Source organism: Podarcis tiliguerta (genome assembly GCF_965153285.1).
Source record: "Podarcis tiliguerta genome assembly, chromosome: 5".
Lineage (NCBI taxonomy): Eukaryota > Metazoa > Chordata > Lepidosauria > Squamata > Lacertidae > Podarcis > Podarcis tiliguerta.
Genome location: NC_139538.1, coordinates 61,308,718 through 61,325,157, shown reverse-complemented (window position 1 = coordinate 61,325,157; position 16,440 = coordinate 61,308,718). Strand labels below are relative to the sequence as shown.

Sequence of the window (16,440 nt, the reverse complement as noted above, 5' to 3'; positions counted from 1 at the left end):
TATGTAGTTGCTTTTTACACCAGTTTGTATAATGTCAGCTTAACCTTTTTTTTAACCAGAAAACTTTTCTTCTCAATCTCTGCTGTTGTAGTGTTTCTGTCTTACCACAGAGTATTTTATATTCATGCTGATGGTTTGCTCTATACCCCAAAAGGGTAGCAGATCAGGAGCTTGTTATGTCATTCTGCACATTTTAAATTTACCTAATAATAACGTTTAGCAACAAATAGAAATCCAGGGTGCTAATACGGGATAATCATTTCTGCTGTTTATTTTTTTCTGGATGTAGCTCTGTTTGGGTATAAAGTATTAGGTATTTGTAATTTTGCTGTCAAAATAATGGACATAACTTTTAGAGTGTTCACAGCTAAAATCTCTGTACTTGTTTTTTCAACTAACTAATTTTAAATGTACCATATCTTTTACTACATGTTCTCTTAGACTGGTTTTGCTAGTAACCCTAAAAGGCTTTTACCTTTTTTTGGCTTGGACTAATGCTTTGTATGGAACTGCAGTACTGTGACTAAACATGGAGCTCAATGCTGCTATTGCTTACAACTGCTTCAACTTTGTAGTTTGGACAATTTTTTTTCCTGTAATAACTTATTAAATCTAGTTGTATGAAGTACTGACACTTGTCATCCTTTGCACATTTAACAGAAAGCCATGGGGAAAGCCTTCCTACACATTTTACGCTTTAACACCACGCATGCACATTCTCTTGCCCCCTTGTTCTGTTAGTCGAATGTCTGCTTAATACGAAATGTCAATGTTTCAGGCTAATCAGTTAAACACATACACCTAATAATGTCCTTTTGTTTGTTCAGTTAGTTTAATAGAAGTCTTATGAAAAAGGTGGATGCAAGCAATCATTTACAAAATGGGAATTTGCACTTGGTAGCCACTTCTTTAATCCTGCTAAAGCCATAATGCCAGTTTTACTATATAATAAGCCCCAAACCCGTGCAGGGGTTATGTTCCAGGGTTTATGCCGAAAGCCAAAATTGTGTACAGTGGTACCTTGGGTTAAGTACTTAATTTGTTCCAGAGGTCCGTTCATAACCTGAAACTGTTCTTAACCTGAAGCACCACTTTAGCTAATGGGGCCTCCCGCTGCTGTTGCGCCGCCGGAGCACAAGTTCTGTTCTTATCCTGAAGCAAAGTTCTTAACCCGAGGTACTATTTCTGGGCTAGTGGAGTATGTAACCTGAAGCGTATGTAACCCGAGGTACCACTGTATAGTCACTGGATAGCAGTAGTGTGCATTGAGGCCTTTCATGATGCTTTGGATTCATGTGGGAAGTTTGCCCACATGTTGTGAACTTTCACATGGAATCCCTCCTGAACCATTTGCTGCTCTCACATGAGGGATGGGGGTAGGCATTAGGTGAGACTTATTTGTTAAGCTAACACAGCTGTGAAGTGTCATGGAAGATGCCTATAATTTTAAGTAGTGGCTGGGAGGGGGCTGCTCCCCCTGCCCGTTGTTGGTCCTCGGCGCCTTCTCACCAGCTGCCTTTTTGACACGTAGCAAACACACTTAGAATCCCAGATGGTGGTTAAGTGATTTTTGGGAAAAGTTGGCTCATAATTGGCAGTCTGCTGCTTCTTTTTTTAAAGCATGGAGCTGTGCTTTATCTCTCAGGACTAAAAAGGACTGAGACATCCAGTTAAACAAGCAACACAGGTCAACCTCAATTACATTCTAAAGAAGAATATGTGAATGCTAATTAATGACCCAGCAAATATCTTCATAGAAGCAATAACTAACTGAAAGTTCTCTTATCAAACGGTGCTTCCTGAGAGCCAAACAATATATGATGCGGACAATCCACAGTAAGTTCTGCTTCAAAGCACCACCACTGATTTGATTGGGAATGTAGCACTAGAGTCAGGCCTTCCCCTCCCACCCACAACACATCACACAGCACCATTTCGCCAGTAAAATGGCAGAGTCATGTATCTACTTTTGCAAGAACAAGAAGTTGGGAGCACTGGTTAGTTCATACATCTCAAACCTGTTTCAGGTTCACTTCTCTTTTAATTGGAGCTACTCGCCCCTTTTCCCAAAGCTAGCTAATTTTGTGGCCACATCTTGAGTTAGAGAATCTCATTGTTTCAGTTGCTTTGTGTAACGTATGATTATTTCTTATCTTCCTGAACCTGCTATCAGCTGCCTTCAGTGGATAAACCCAAGTTCTGGCACGAGGATGCAATCTCTCACTGCAGTTTATGATTTTATAATTTCACAAAGCCCAGCTCTTTAGCCTTTCGTTGTACAAAAGATCCACCAACCTTTGATAATTGTAGATGGCAATTGCTCTTTTCTGTGTATTTCCCAGCTGTAACATGCTCCTTTTCAGCCAAGATGGCCAGAGCTGTGTGCTGTATTTCATATTTAGCTGAAATTTGTCCCCCGACTCCCCACACCAACTTCAACAGCACACACTCTGTGCTCAAGCTCACTGATCCGAAAGTGACTCTGCTCACAGCCACTTTTGAAAGCTGGGATTCCTTGCACTTGTTCACATCACTTTACATTCACATTAATGTTGTTAAGTTGCTTTGTCATCCCATCACTCCTTTTGGAGCCATTCCACATGTTATTTAGAATACAGGTAGGGAACATGTGGCCCTACAAATGCTGCTGGACTACAATTCCCATCATCCATGACTGTCGGCCAGGTGGATGGAAGCTGATGGGACTTGGTGTCCAACAACAACCTAGAGGATCTCAGGGTCCCCTACTCCATGCTTGACACCAGATTGCTTCTTGTAAATTAGTAGCAATCCTGATCCAGGGGAGTCTAGAGCTTGCATTTGTCACTATGAAGGAAAGTAAATGTATTCTACCCCCATCCACAAAAAGGTATATCTTGCCCCAGCACTGCTAAATTTATATTGCAAAGTTGATCATCAGAGAGATTAGGATGTTCCAGTGCCAAGTGCAGCAAGTTTTGGCGTCTCTCCTTGCTTTAGCCTGCTTCCCAATCCTGCTTTAGCTGTAGCAGTAATACACACAAACACACTCTCTGTATGTCTCCGTTACCACATCTAAAGCAGCCTCTTAGGCTGCCTATAAATTTGGATTGTGACATGAATGCCAAGATTCAGCCAAGCTCTTTCTAGAACAGTCCAAGATCTCTTAACAGCTTGCGTGGCAACTTGCCAGGGGGAAGTGGAAAAGCAGGCAGGCACTGTAAACCCTGCTTTGTCAGCAACAGGACAGCAAGTGTGCATAAAAGCTGACTAATGCTAATTCTCCAGCAGTGGGGGGGGGGGGGAAGAGCCCCACTGGAACACTCTAGTGCAATAAACCAACCAGCTTCTGGGAATCTTTAGGGAGGGGTGGGGGTGGCAAAAGTCTGAGGACCAAACTACACATGACAAGCAAATGTGTCTTTTTGAATTTAATGTGCAAAAATTCATGTGACGGAAGGGCTGCTAATGAACAGGATTGCATCTGCTGCAAAGGGAAAACTCAAGCCATTCCTTCCCTGCTGGGGTCAAGAGGGAAATTCCCTCTTCTGAAGTTGTTTTTTGCTTTGGGGGAAGATCTGCACCACCACCCACCCTGCTCCCGCTTTGCACCAGTGAGGGATTTCCTCCTGCTGCAAATACTAAACATAACAGCTTGCTCTTCTTACAGCTGTATGTTGAGGATTGTAGACTTATATTTGAATGATGCCTCGGTTACTGGAATGCAACAGACAGTGAATTCTCAAATAATGCTCTAAAGAACAGCCTGAAAATAAGTTCATGCAGGAAATTATGTACAAGCATTTCACTGTCATAAAAATATATACCAGTCACTCAATGCTGATAGCTGTCTTACAATGGGGCATTTATAATTTGCTAGCTGTGAAACTGACATTGATGTGCTCCTGTAAATATTCAGTTTGGTGTTATTATGAAATAATAATGGTAGAATCTTTCTGTCAATTTTATTTGCTTCTATAGTGATATTAAAATATAACTTATAAGCTTTATTTGTTTGTTTGGTAGGTTCTAACTTTGCACATGCTGCTTGCTTCTACAATGTTGGTTGACAACATTTCCCATGAACACTGATGCCATTGTCTTCTTTTAAAAAAGAGGTTGTTGTAATTCACACACTTCTACTGATTATTCAGTTTCCATGAAGTTATAATGGAGAACTGGCAATGTTTCATTTATTTTATTTTACTCTGCTTTCTGGTACCCTCAGAATGGTTTTATAATAAACCACACCATATGTAGCGGCAGATATGAATACTATAAAATTAAAATTTGAGAGGAAACCGGGATCAATAAAAACAGTGTTAAAGCCCCAAACAATGTAAACCATAAGGTTGTGAAATTCCACTTTGTACCTCTATTTTTCTGAACAAAAATTGGTAGAAATTCATAGAAAATATTAAGTCCACGACAAGTGATGCTATACAGAGAGAAACCACCACTATGACAACAACAGAGCTCATCTGGGTATCCTGATAAGCAGAGGTGGCTGGTGCCCAATGGGGCAGAAGACAGGGAGCCATAGGCAGAGCCAACTTACTCCAATTTTGTCCCCATCCTCCTGCTGAGTTCTACAATGGCAAAACTGAAGCTAAGAAGGAGGGAGCTGATAGGGTGCCCCCCCCCGGGGTGGGTTGATAGCAAAAAGGCAGGCAGCTGGGAGGTGGTTGAGATCAGATTGATGTTGGCAGGGCCTTAATGGGTCCTGCTCCATGGCTAGTCAGTGTGAAACTGCTCTCCCAACATGCAAAAGCTACCCTTCACTCTCCATCAGTTTGGGAAAGAAAGAAACAGCATCTTAAACTGCTTTGAGGTTTTATTACAATCAAGCTGTATATAAATGTTGTAAAAGAAATATCCAGGGAACTAAAGCTAATGAAGGGTCTTGCTGTGTTAGATGACACTGATAAAGCAGTGGACTGGCACTCCTGAGAAGGTCAGTATGTGTCATCATGCATGTTTGTGTTTTCCTCAACATCAGCCTCAGCAGGTCTGCAGTGTGCAGCACAGAGAAGAAACTGCATGCCTGGCAGAATTACTAAGGCCAGATGTTTTATAATCCAGTTAACATTGTCCTGGTTGTAGAAGATAGTTGCTTCCAAGAACATTCAATTTTACTAGGCTAATTTGTAGTTAGAATAAGCACAAACCATTGGCTTTTATGCTATATCCAGATCATTATCACTGTATATTTAGCTTATGTATGAAACCTGCTTGTGAGTTATTAATTTATTCACCTTTTATCCCAATATTCAGCAACTTGAACCCTCGGGGTGATTTGAAGCACAAAAAATATAAACAAAGCACAAATAGAACACCTGCTAACAAATACACCATTAAAACAGAACCCAAAAATTCCCTGTAAAACACAGGAATTGTATAAAAAACCAAGTTCAGCTGTCATCTCCAGAAGCCTGCTGGAAAAAGAAAAGATCATAGCCGAGCAGGCCTGATGAAATTCCCTAGGCAGAGCACTGCAAAGAACTGGAGCCACCACTGAAAAGGCCTTTCCCCCATATGCCAGCCCATGAAGCTCAAATCAGGCTAGCATCTTATGTACTATATCCAGTGCTATTACTCTAGAAAAATAGGTGCTAGAACTCACCATGAATGCCACCCGTGTTCTCTTATAATGGCAATGTCTCCCACCTGAGAACTGAGTTCTGGCGAGTTCCGGCTGAGAAAAAAAGCCCTGATTATATCTCTACGAAAGAAGCCCAAGGGCCCAATCCCTCCCCGAATAGTGCAATGAGGACTGAGCCTACTCAGTGACCATGGAATGCTAAATGTCCATTGGGAATGTGAGCTGGCCTCCCTCACAAGGCAGTTGTGGTAAAGGACATTGCAGAAGGGAAGTCGAACGGCATATCTTGAGAGACAGCATGGCTGCCTGAAATACTGAACATTTTGTATGGCAGACTACATACCTTAGGAGATTCTGAAGTCCTGGGCCGGCCTAATACATTTTGCTGCTCAAGACACAACAGAAAATGGCACCCCCTGCCGCTGCCACCCTCCCCTCCACCCACCAATTCCCCCTCCTCTCCCCTGCTGCTGCTGCTGCTGCTACCTGAGGTAACTGGAAGTGACCCCAGAGAAGCCTTACACACTGAAGGCGCGTGGGGAAGGAGGCTGGCGAGGAGCAGGTGGCAGCAGCAGTGGCTCTGCCCTTTTGAGGCAGCGGCTGAGGGCAGCAAACACTGCCCTGCTTCCAGCTGTTCCTGCCCTGTCACCTGAGGCGACAGCCTCGTTGAGGCTAATGGCCCACCTGATGCCAATTCGCAGACGGTGTAGTTGACTCCCAGAATCTGTGACAGAACCTGCACTTTGAGGAGCTCTGTCTTCCTGAGGGACAGAATAGCCGCCACTTATTAAACAAGCAAGATAAGCTTATCCTGGGCCTCGACTTTGGTGTACAGGTGGCTCAATATAAATGGTATGGTACCCCTCTTCCACAATAAAAACCTCCGCCCTCCAAAGCTAGCAGGAAAGCACATCCCTGTGCTGCTTTGCGCAGATGACACAGCTATCCTCTCGAGAACTCCTATAGGCCTTGAAAGAACCATGGAAACACTGGCAGCATACTGCAAGGAGACCAAACGAGAACTAAATTATCAGAAAACCAAAATTATGGTTTTTGCCAAAAGGCCCAAACCTTGCTCTTGGTAGGTACATTGATGGCCATAAGATTGAGCAGGTCACCTGCTTCATATATTTGTGTATAACCCTTCACTCTTTGGGAGGTAGAAAAGCCCAAGGGGATTATGTTGCAGGGAATGCCCAGAGAAGCTGTAAATGCAATACTCAGGCACCTAAGGACTGAAGGTGGACAATATATACCTGCAGCCCTCAAACTGTTTGAGGCCAAATCCATTGTGCAGCTTGTATATGGTGCCCAATGAGGCCCCATTGCCAATTGTGAACCATTAGAACTGGTACAATCTAAATTCTTAAGATCAGTCCTGCAAGTGCCTAAACACGTTTCTAATAATAATAATAATTTATACCCCACCCATCTGGCTGGGTTTCCCCAGCCACTCTGGGCGGCTTCCAACAAAATATTAAAATACAGTGGTACCTCAGGTTACATACGCTTCAGTTTACAGACTCCGCTAACCCAGAAATAGTACCTCAGGTTAAGAACTTTACTTCAGGATGAGAACAGAAATTGTGCTCCGGCGGCGCATCAGCAGCGGGAGGCCCCATTAGCTAAAATGGTGCTTCAGGTTAAGAACAGTTTCAGGTTAAGAACAGACATCCAGAATGAATTAAGTACTTAACCTGAGGTACCACTGTACAGTGGTCTGTTAAACATTAAAAGCTTCCCTAAACACGTATGCTACCATACATCTCAAAACTGGATTTGTAAGATTTGAGGCTAGAATATGGCTCACCACACTAAATTACTGGCTGAGACTATCCTTCCTTCCTCCCACATGGCCTTGCTCCCTTAACTTTCAAGGATGGCTTCCAAATGACAAGGAAACATGCAGTGCTAAACATAATAACAACTCTAGGCTTCACCCCACAGATCCTACCCAACATGGGGTATGAACAAGCCAAAAAAAACAACAGTGTGTGGAAGATACTGAACGCCAAGCAGATCTAGCCAGGGCCCTGAAATTTTTAATCGGTGAAACCAGAAGGCACCTCACCTCCCAGGTGCCATATATGATGAACCTTGAAATTCCAAAACAGTGAAGGGCTTCTGCTCTTGGCTGCTGCCAGGCCCTCCCTTCAGCCATCCAGGAAAGCCGCTTTAGGAAGACACTGTATGAGGAGAGGAAAGGCCCGTGTGGCCTGTCTTTTTTCACTGCCAATACTATACAGATATACAAGCTAGGTTCATCTTGCCTATATCACACAAATCCCCAGGTTGCACAGAACAACTTTATACCTCCCTGCTACTTCAAGATGAAAACCCAGATGTTACATACTCAGCTGCTAGATTCTGTGCTACTATGATGGATATTCATCAAAGGATGGTTTGCGCCACAAACTAGGCCCAAAATGCAAGGCCTGTGCTCCTTCACGCTCCCCCTCCCTTGTTGTCACTTTTAACTGTCCCTGTTTCTATCTTTTTAAGTATGCATATAAGCACTTTTCAATTGCAATGGTACCTTGGGTTAAGAACTTAATTTGTTCTGGAGGCCCGTTCTTAACCTGAAACTGTTCTTAACCTGAAACACCACTTTAGCTAATGGGGCCTCCAGCTGCCGCGCCATTTCTGTTCTCATCCTGAAGCAAAGTTCTTAACCCGAGGTAATATTACTGGGTTAGCGGAGTCTGTAACCTGAAGCATATGTAACCCGAGGAACCACTGTACTAGTTTTTATTCCTTACCTGTTTTAAGTCTTATCTGTATGTTTTATCTTATGCTGCTCTGTGAGCGGAATGAAATTTGATACTGACACAGGAGCTCAAGTTCCCTGATATTTCGTCCTCCACACTTCAGTTCAAATTGATTACATACAATTTTATTGCCTCTCGTTTAGTCAGCCCATCTTTCTTTCTCCTGCCCAAGCTTTGAGATGGCTACTGAACACTGCTAAGCTTTATCCCAATGGCATCAGCTGCTGCCTCAACTCATTTCCGATTTCAACACTTTGATGGCAGGGAAAGCACCCTGCCTGGCGGCTTCAGGTTGCCTCCAGCTGCATTCCAGTGAAGTCAAACAGCTTTTGTAAACTTAATTAGTGGCTGAGCAGTTTCAGCACAACTCTCGAGCGATAAGCTCCCCTTCTGTCTCTCTCATGCCAATACTGTTCCTATCTGGCACTGCTGCTGAGAAGTAATTGAAATGGAAAATCTCTTTAAGCTCATCAAAATACCTGCCAGGTAAGATGTAAAAAACATCTTCCCACCTGTGCTGTTAGGCTAGAACTGTACATTGTCAGTCCCGCAGGCGGATTAGAATACCTGCAGCTGGCAACTCTTGCTCATGCTGGTGTATAAACTTCTAAGGCCTGCACAAGCCTATCAAAAACAGCCACGGGGGAGAAATACCAGCCTTGTTCCTCCTTCCCTTGAACTGAGGAGTGGTGCAAGGGAGCCTAACTTTGTTTACCTGCAGCAGCCAGACAGGCAACCACCAACCAATACTTCCTTGGGGCATAAATTAAATAAATTTAAACCTGCAGCTAGAGATCACAGAGGAGGACGGGGCTTTGTTACCATGACAACCCACTCACCTTGACCCTCCTGAGTCATGATGTCCCTTCACATCTTTGAAGCAGCTACTGTTCTGTCTGCAAGTTTGCTGAATCATCTCTCCACTTCTCTCACCAATCAGATTATTCATTATTCAGCAACAATTCTAAAGGTCCTTTTAAGTACAGTAGAAAACCCAGACCGCCCACTTTTAGCCACAGCACAGTATTAGTATGGACAGGGGAAGCAGAGTTAATGGAATGGCTTAAGCTAAGATTCTAACAATGCTTATTTCTAGGCAAGATTATAAAGGGTTCCCTCAAATTAAAAATGATTTGCATGCCCTCCTTGCATTACAAGATGATTTTCCAAGTTTCAAACTTATTGTACTGTTGTCACTGGCAGCAGCTCTTCAGAATTTCAGACAGAGGGCATTCCTAGCCCTACCTGGGGATTTGATCCTGGGACATTTTGCATGCATACAGCCATGGAGCTATGGAATTTGCCTGTAAGATCATGTAAAAGCAGTTGACTTTGGCTCTAGCATGCTGCCGGGTGATCTGCTTTCTTTTCCTCCAAGAGTTTCTACAACCCAACCTGCAGAGCTGCTGCTGGCAGAATGAAATGTTGGACTTGCACCAACAGGCAGCTGTGTAAAACAAATCAAGCCCAAGGAGAAAAAAGAGAAGGTAGGGAAGGATTCCTCATTTGCATGGTGCTTAGTAGGTTGCATGCACAAGGCCTAATCATCATGGGGCATTAATTAAGAGACTTTGCCATGGAGGAAAAATGAGGCTATAAACAGCTCCTCTGGCTGATGAAAAACTGAGGCCAAGATGATCACAGCAAATGTCATTTAACGCAAATGTCTTGTAGGAAGACTTGAGCAGTCACCCGCTAAGGGGGAAGAAAACATTTCATTTGCCTCTGAAATAGCCATATTGGCCTGTAGTAGTAACCAATTGACATTGAAAAGGAAATGAATTCAGATGTTGTGGTTGCTGCTGCTGCTGCTATTAAATTTGTATACCGCCCTATATCTGCAGGTCTCAGGATGGTTCAAAGGATAAAGTCAGAATATAAAACCACAAAATACATAAGCCAAACTGGGTTTTGATAATCAGGACTGGGTTTCAGTTTGTTGACAGTTCTTCAGTCTCTTACTGAGCCCAAACACTGGTCTGGCATTTCTACTGCCTCATTTGAACAAGATGAAAAATTAGGATTTATTGGGGGGGGCAGGGGGGATAATCTGCATATTTGATGGCACCACATTCCAACACTCTTGACGAGTTCACTCAACAATTTCATGCAGGAATTAAATAGCGGTGGGATAATATAAATTTAATGCCATGGAGCTAAGCAGTACCCTCAACACCACCTTTTGGCCATTCAAATAAGAAATTCATGCCTGTAAATCACAACGTGGACAGCCTAAAGCCTCTGCAAAGTGACTCACTGGGTTACTATAGAAATAAAATTGCCAGGTTTAAGGTCTCATGGCATTTTAAAGCAGGTTGATGCAGAACTTTGCTAGAACTAGAGCTTAAACAATAGCCATCATTAATATTTACCTCACTCCTGTGGGTGTTGTAACAGAAGCACAGCAATGCCAATGACAACCAATGTACTAAAATAAGTGTAATGTATAAATAGCAACTGTGGGTTATCCAAGGCAGTTTGGTATCGCTTTTGGAAGTAGTCTACTATTTAACGGCATTTTTCTCTCAGAGCACATATATTTAAGGTATCATCAGGTAGTTTATGCTGTAAATCAGGCATAGGCAAACTCGGGCCTCCAGATGTTTTGGGACTACAACCCCCATCATCCCTAGCTAACAGGACCAGGGGTTAGGGATAATGGGAGTTGTAGTCCCAAAACATCTGAAGGGCCAAGTTTGCCTATGCATGCTGTAAATACTTGAAGCTTAAATGCTGATCATGTACATATTTTACTGTATTTGACTGGTTTACAAACCACCCAATTGACTAGTAATAAAGGTGATGAACTGATAAGTAAATGTTACTTAGGGCTGCTGGAGGCATTTTATAGCTAGACGACAGCTATAGCCTATTTTATTTTATGAGTGGGAAGCCTCTGCTTTCTAACCTTATGGTTTCTGTATTCCAGCATTTAATCCCACTTTTGCTTCTTGAATTAAGGCCAAGGTAGCTGCTGCTGTGAGTGCCAATATTATAGCAGCTTCCACAATGCTTCCTACCCATATTTTGTAGCTTCCAGAGGACTACATGCCCCTAAACATCTCTTCCCATTTACCACTTTAAGAGTGTGGTTTTATACATCCTTACTTGAATATGTCTGACTGAGCTCAATGAGATTTACTTCCTAACAGACACAGATGGGAACAATTTACAGTAATCCTTACAATGCAGAAAGTGACATCTAAACATCTTCCTAAAAAGGAGTCTAATCTTCCATACAGCAGCCCTAAAATAAACACACACAAACCTTTTCAGCTTCCTCCCAATATTCATACCGATTCTTAACAGAGCTCATTTAACAAGGTATGTAAACATTTTTAAGATCACAGGTATAATCCAGAGATTTGATGTTCATTTTAGGGGTTAATGGTTTTTGGCTGACTATTCTTTTGTTAGGTAAATTGCTGATAAACTGAACATCAATAAGTCATCAGGGGCAATTGCTTAGCATCTAGAAGGAGATGATCTCCTGGCAGTTTGGGATCTTTCAGTGTTTTTAAATGAATCAGATTTTGATGTGAATTGTATATGGGGGAAAGAGAAAACACAGAAAGCAGAGTAGGTAGTTTGGAAGAAAACAGAAGAGAAGAAGTCAAGTGTTTCAAGCTGGAGTTAGCTGAAAATGGAGGACTAGCTCAAGATGCTCTTTGAGGACCTGCTTGAGAAGACTGCCTGCCTGCTTGCTTCCACTTATGCACCACTTGTATATTTTACTACGAAGTTGCTTATGCTTCCAAATTAAAAGCACACGCACCTAAATCTGGTGGTTCTGCATCTGACTGTTTGGGCCAGAGGGACAGCACACAGCAGCATGAACACAGCAGTAAACTCATTTCCTTGTTTTGAACACATTTAACTACTGAAACTGAGTTAACCCCTCTACAAACCGCCATGATGTATTCCAAATATGGGAAGAGCTCACACATCTCTTTGCAGAGAAGTGATCTCCCATTGAACGTTAATGATCTGTACACATACAAGAAGCACAGCTCACTTACAATTCACGACCAGGAACCAACACAAGTTACCTAGTTAACATCAAAAAATGCAGGCAGTGTTTATTGATTCTATAAATAGCCAGGGCTACCTACAATGGCTGCCAGCAATTAAAAAGGATGGTGACAGGGAGCATAACCAAATAAGCTCATCATTTCTAAATACACTGCAGAGGGTAAGCTCTTGCTGAAAGGTGGCAAAAGAGGTTAGTAGCAGCATGTGTGTGAGACAGGGGGGTGGGAGAGAGAGATGGTGTTTGACAACATTTCAGGGAGGTAAAAGAAGATCATAGAATCATAGAATCATAGAAGATAATTTGTATTGTCCTAAAATGTACAGTCTAAATAAAACCTAGATATAAAGAGTAGACCTAAATTTGTGCACACATATTCTAGTAGAAGTCAGACATTTTCTCAAAGTACAACTGATAACTATATGCATGCTTTATGCTGCCCAATTTCTTTATCAGGCATTTTCATAAGAAGTTGAATTAGCCTGCGAGGACAGACAGGAGGATACCAAGATCAGTCATTAAAATCCTCTGCTGAAATAGCAGTAGATAGATCTGTGTCATAGTGTGATTTTCCTCAGCCATTTAATAGAAAAACCAGATCACACAATCTTGTAAGTGTTCAGCGCCAGGAAACCAGCTGCATTTCCCCCACAAAACATTCATCCAGAGAAATGCCAATTTTATTTTATTTTTTCCATGCAGCTGTCAGGTTTATGACCAAATATACAGAAAGAACTACATGAGATATATAACGGGATGATTAATGCCAGTTTGGCTTTTTTAATTTTTTTTTTTTTACGGAATGCTAGTTTAATGTTACAGTATGGCAGTTCATATATCTACTGCAATCTGACACACGTCCATTCATATGCAAGTGCTGCAAAATGACCTTGCTCTGTAAGTCAACATTTAAAACCATCTCTCTATATTGTTGAAATCTCATGGCTATTCAAGCTCCGATGCTGAATTGCACAGCAAGCGCCAACCCTAAATATGACAGCTAAACATATATTTCATGTATGCATTCTGACAGCTTATGTAGGTTTGCCTTTAATATATTTAGAAAACCGTGTCCACGTTTGGTACAGACATGCACATCTATCCACAGACATATGTCACTACTGACTCCCTTTTAGAAGACACTTTTTTTAAAAAAATGTACAACTATTGTTATTCTTACTCTGTTATTAAAGCTTCCTAAAATTCGTTACATGATTTCAGCTTGTAAATACTTCTTTCCCTCTGATGCCCTGAAGGCATTTCTAAATAGACTACCTCTCTGGACCTCAAAGCTTCTTCCCTCTTTCAGTTAAGAGGTTCATGCATTAGAGAGTCTTTCTAGCATGGAACCTCAATTTTATAAGATCTACTGCTAGAAAAACTCTGTTTATATATTTGCTCTTTTGGTTTAAAAAAAATAGGATTGAAGTCTACTTCATACAATTGCTTTCTTAACTGGGCTATGTTCTAGCCACACATATATACATATAGATATGTACACACACAAACTTTAAAAATGGCACCCTCTAAACAGGATGTGGAAATGGCCTAAAATAAGCCATTACCTGCAATTCCTATGAAAAAGTCAACTGCTCTCAAAATGTCAGAAGACTGAAGAGCACCACATACTTAAATATAAAGTTGAGAACTTTAATACTTGAAGTTTCATTTAATTCCCTAATATTCTTCCAGAGTGATAGGCTTCGCCATTATTCTACCAATGTATATATCCTGAAGAGATCTAAACCTCATTCTAACTTGTTAGACTAAACATTCTTAAAGTATACCATGAAAGTTAGCTAAAGTGAGGTTTAAAAGAACAAACTAGTTAAATACTCAAACACTCTGTACAAATTACTGCAGCTTGAGGGAAGAGGGAGCAACAGGCATATTTCAAAAGAGAAGTAACACTTATCAACATGTGCAAAACCTGTTAAGACCTGTTTTATTTTTCTATCAAATAAGAATCTGTAGCTAGTCTGGAAATTCAGAACTACCTTACAGTAAGTTTACATTTAGAGGTTTTGTATAATGCAAGTATTTAAGACTTTAACTATCCCAAAGTGACAAAGGCGGCTCTATTCAAAATGCCAGCCCTTTCTCATAATTTTTCCACAAGTATATTTACATGTTATGCTTGAAGTCCACTATAATTGCTTTAAGAGTTGCTGAATATCAGCTGAAAATGTCAACTAGCAACCACTGTATTAAAATGGTCATTTGAGTGAATGCATAAATTTTTCAAGACTATATTCGGTGTCATACTGTTCTTGATCCCACAGGTCTCCAAGATTCTCAAGAACAGACTTCATAGTTGTTTTTCCAGAAGCAGAAGGGGCAGCATCTGATTTTTCATTTTTTCCATCCTTGAAGGTATTTGGAAGGTGAAGTGGAAGAAAAAGAGAAAGAGAAGCACATTGAAATCTATGTATTTTAAGAGCCAGAAAGCATCTGCAAATACATAAATCAGTACTTAAAAGATCCAACAACCCTAAAGCAGTCTCTGCAAATTACAATACGATAGCAAGCAGAAGCAAGAGGGTACTTATCTTTCTCACATCAATGTAATGAAAGACTTCCGGCATAAAGGGAGAATGGCTATAAGTCCACAGCAAATCTTACCAAACATTGTTGACTAATCCAAAGCATTACAACTACGGTAGCATTAGCCGCTTGCTTCATATGTGATCATATGTGAGCTACTCTTTACCTTGTCGAGTGTAAAGAGGTCAAGTAGCTGATCTGTCCCCATGCTTTGTAGACTAGTATTCTCTTGACTAATCACTGTATTTGCAATATTCATTTTGAACTTCTGCAGACCCATTATTTTTTCTTCCAAGGTTCCCCTTGTAATCAGGCGATAAACATTAACAACTCGTTTCTGCAGGAGACAGTTAATATTCGTGAGCGTTCAAGAAACTACCACAGGGTAAAAGAAAATGTAGTGGAAGACACTCGATATACACTCAATTACACCATAATAGAAAATAAAGGAAGCAATAGAGGCCTTCATCACTGGAAGCAAATTTTTCACTGTACTTTCAATCCAGGTTTTGAACAAGACAAAAATGTTCACAGCATAAGAGAACCCAAGCCTGGCTCAACGGTGGAGAGGAAAGAAAGGAAGCAGACCCCAATGAGGACCTTTAAAGGAGTATGGAATAAATTGCAAGAAATTATGGAATACATAAATAGTCCTTTTTCCTTCCTAGGACAGTATTTTTTCTTCCTAGGAATTATATCGGGTGTTAATGAGATCCCTTCTCAAATAGCAAATATCTATTTTTGGGCAGGGTGAAAAGTGAAGAAACATTTTTTTCAGGAGGAGGGCGAAGACTGCATTAACCAGAACTTTTTGCCTTGAATCTCTCTTCGCTAGCTAGTCTATGCTAATGCTTTCAGCTCCACATCTCCATTATCTTAGAAAATTGTGGTTATAAACTGAAAGCACAAACTCTGAATGATGGGGGCTATGTATGGCATTGGTTTAGGAAGCTTAAACCGATTTTGGATTTATTGAAATGGTTTTAATTGCTTCCAAATCAGCAGCAATTATGTTTTACCTGTCCAATACGATGTGCTCGATCCATGGCTTGGAGGTCTTTCATTGGATTCCAGTCATGTTCAACGAATACCACTGTGTCAGCTCCAGTTAAATTAAGGCCCAGTCCACCAACGTGAGTGGTGAGTAAGAGGACATCTATGGAGGGATCATTATTAAACCTGTGAATGAAAAAAGCCAGTTTAGATTTACATGGTTGCATATGCAGAAAAAGCTTGAACCCACAATGGCAGGGCTGAGCAGACAGAGTGCTGGTGGGGTGGAGGGACTGAAGAGAAAGGGAAAGAGACAGGTCAGAAACTGATGCTAGATTGTGTTAAAACTGTAACAACTTTATTGCTTGCCCCTTCCAGAGACTTTGGTGTTGCATGGACAGAAACCATGGCTTCACTAGAAACTGCTCATCTGCCGACAGGGCACCTCTAGCCTAACTCTTGAGGTGGAAGGGAGAAGAGGTTAGAAAACCCAGCTTAAGACAAGTCAACAATATGAGCTACTT

At 41.4% G+C, this 16,440-nt stretch overlaps 1 protein-coding gene and 1 long non-coding RNA gene across 3 annotated transcripts in view; both read right to left on the bottom strand.

Moving 5' to 3' along the window:
* Window positions 1-1,249: 1,249 nt before the first annotated feature.
* LOC310678990 lies at window positions 1,250-9,357 on the bottom strand. 2 transcript variants are annotated; one of them, XR_014512074.1, is made up of 3 exons: window positions 8,341-9,357; window positions 7,392-7,767; window positions 1,250-5,674 (listed from the first exon to the last, which is right to left on the bottom strand). It is a non-coding gene; the product is annotated as an uncharacterized lncRNA (long non-coding RNA). The 2 variants fall into 2 exon arrangements; XR_014512075.1 differs by lacking the exon at window positions 8,341-9,357 and having other exon boundaries at window positions 1,250-4,254; window positions 5,603-5,674; window positions 7,392-8,084.
* Window positions 9,358-13,126: 3,769 nt separating this feature from the next.
* BTAF1 (B-TFIID TATA-box binding protein associated factor 1) overlaps window positions 13,127-16,440 on the bottom strand; it is a 43,054-nt gene continuing 39,740 nt past the window's right edge. The window contains exons 36-38 of the mRNA XM_083443472.1: window positions 15,943-16,102; window positions 15,090-15,260; window positions 13,127-14,745 (exon numbers count right to left, since the gene is read on the bottom strand). Of these exons, the coding sequence (XP_083299598.1) occupies window positions 14,596-14,745; window positions 15,090-15,260; window positions 15,943-16,102 (481 nt within the window). The 3' untranslated portion in view covers window positions 13,127-14,595. The remainder of the gene's footprint in view (window positions 14,746-15,089; window positions 15,261-15,942; window positions 16,103-16,440) is intronic.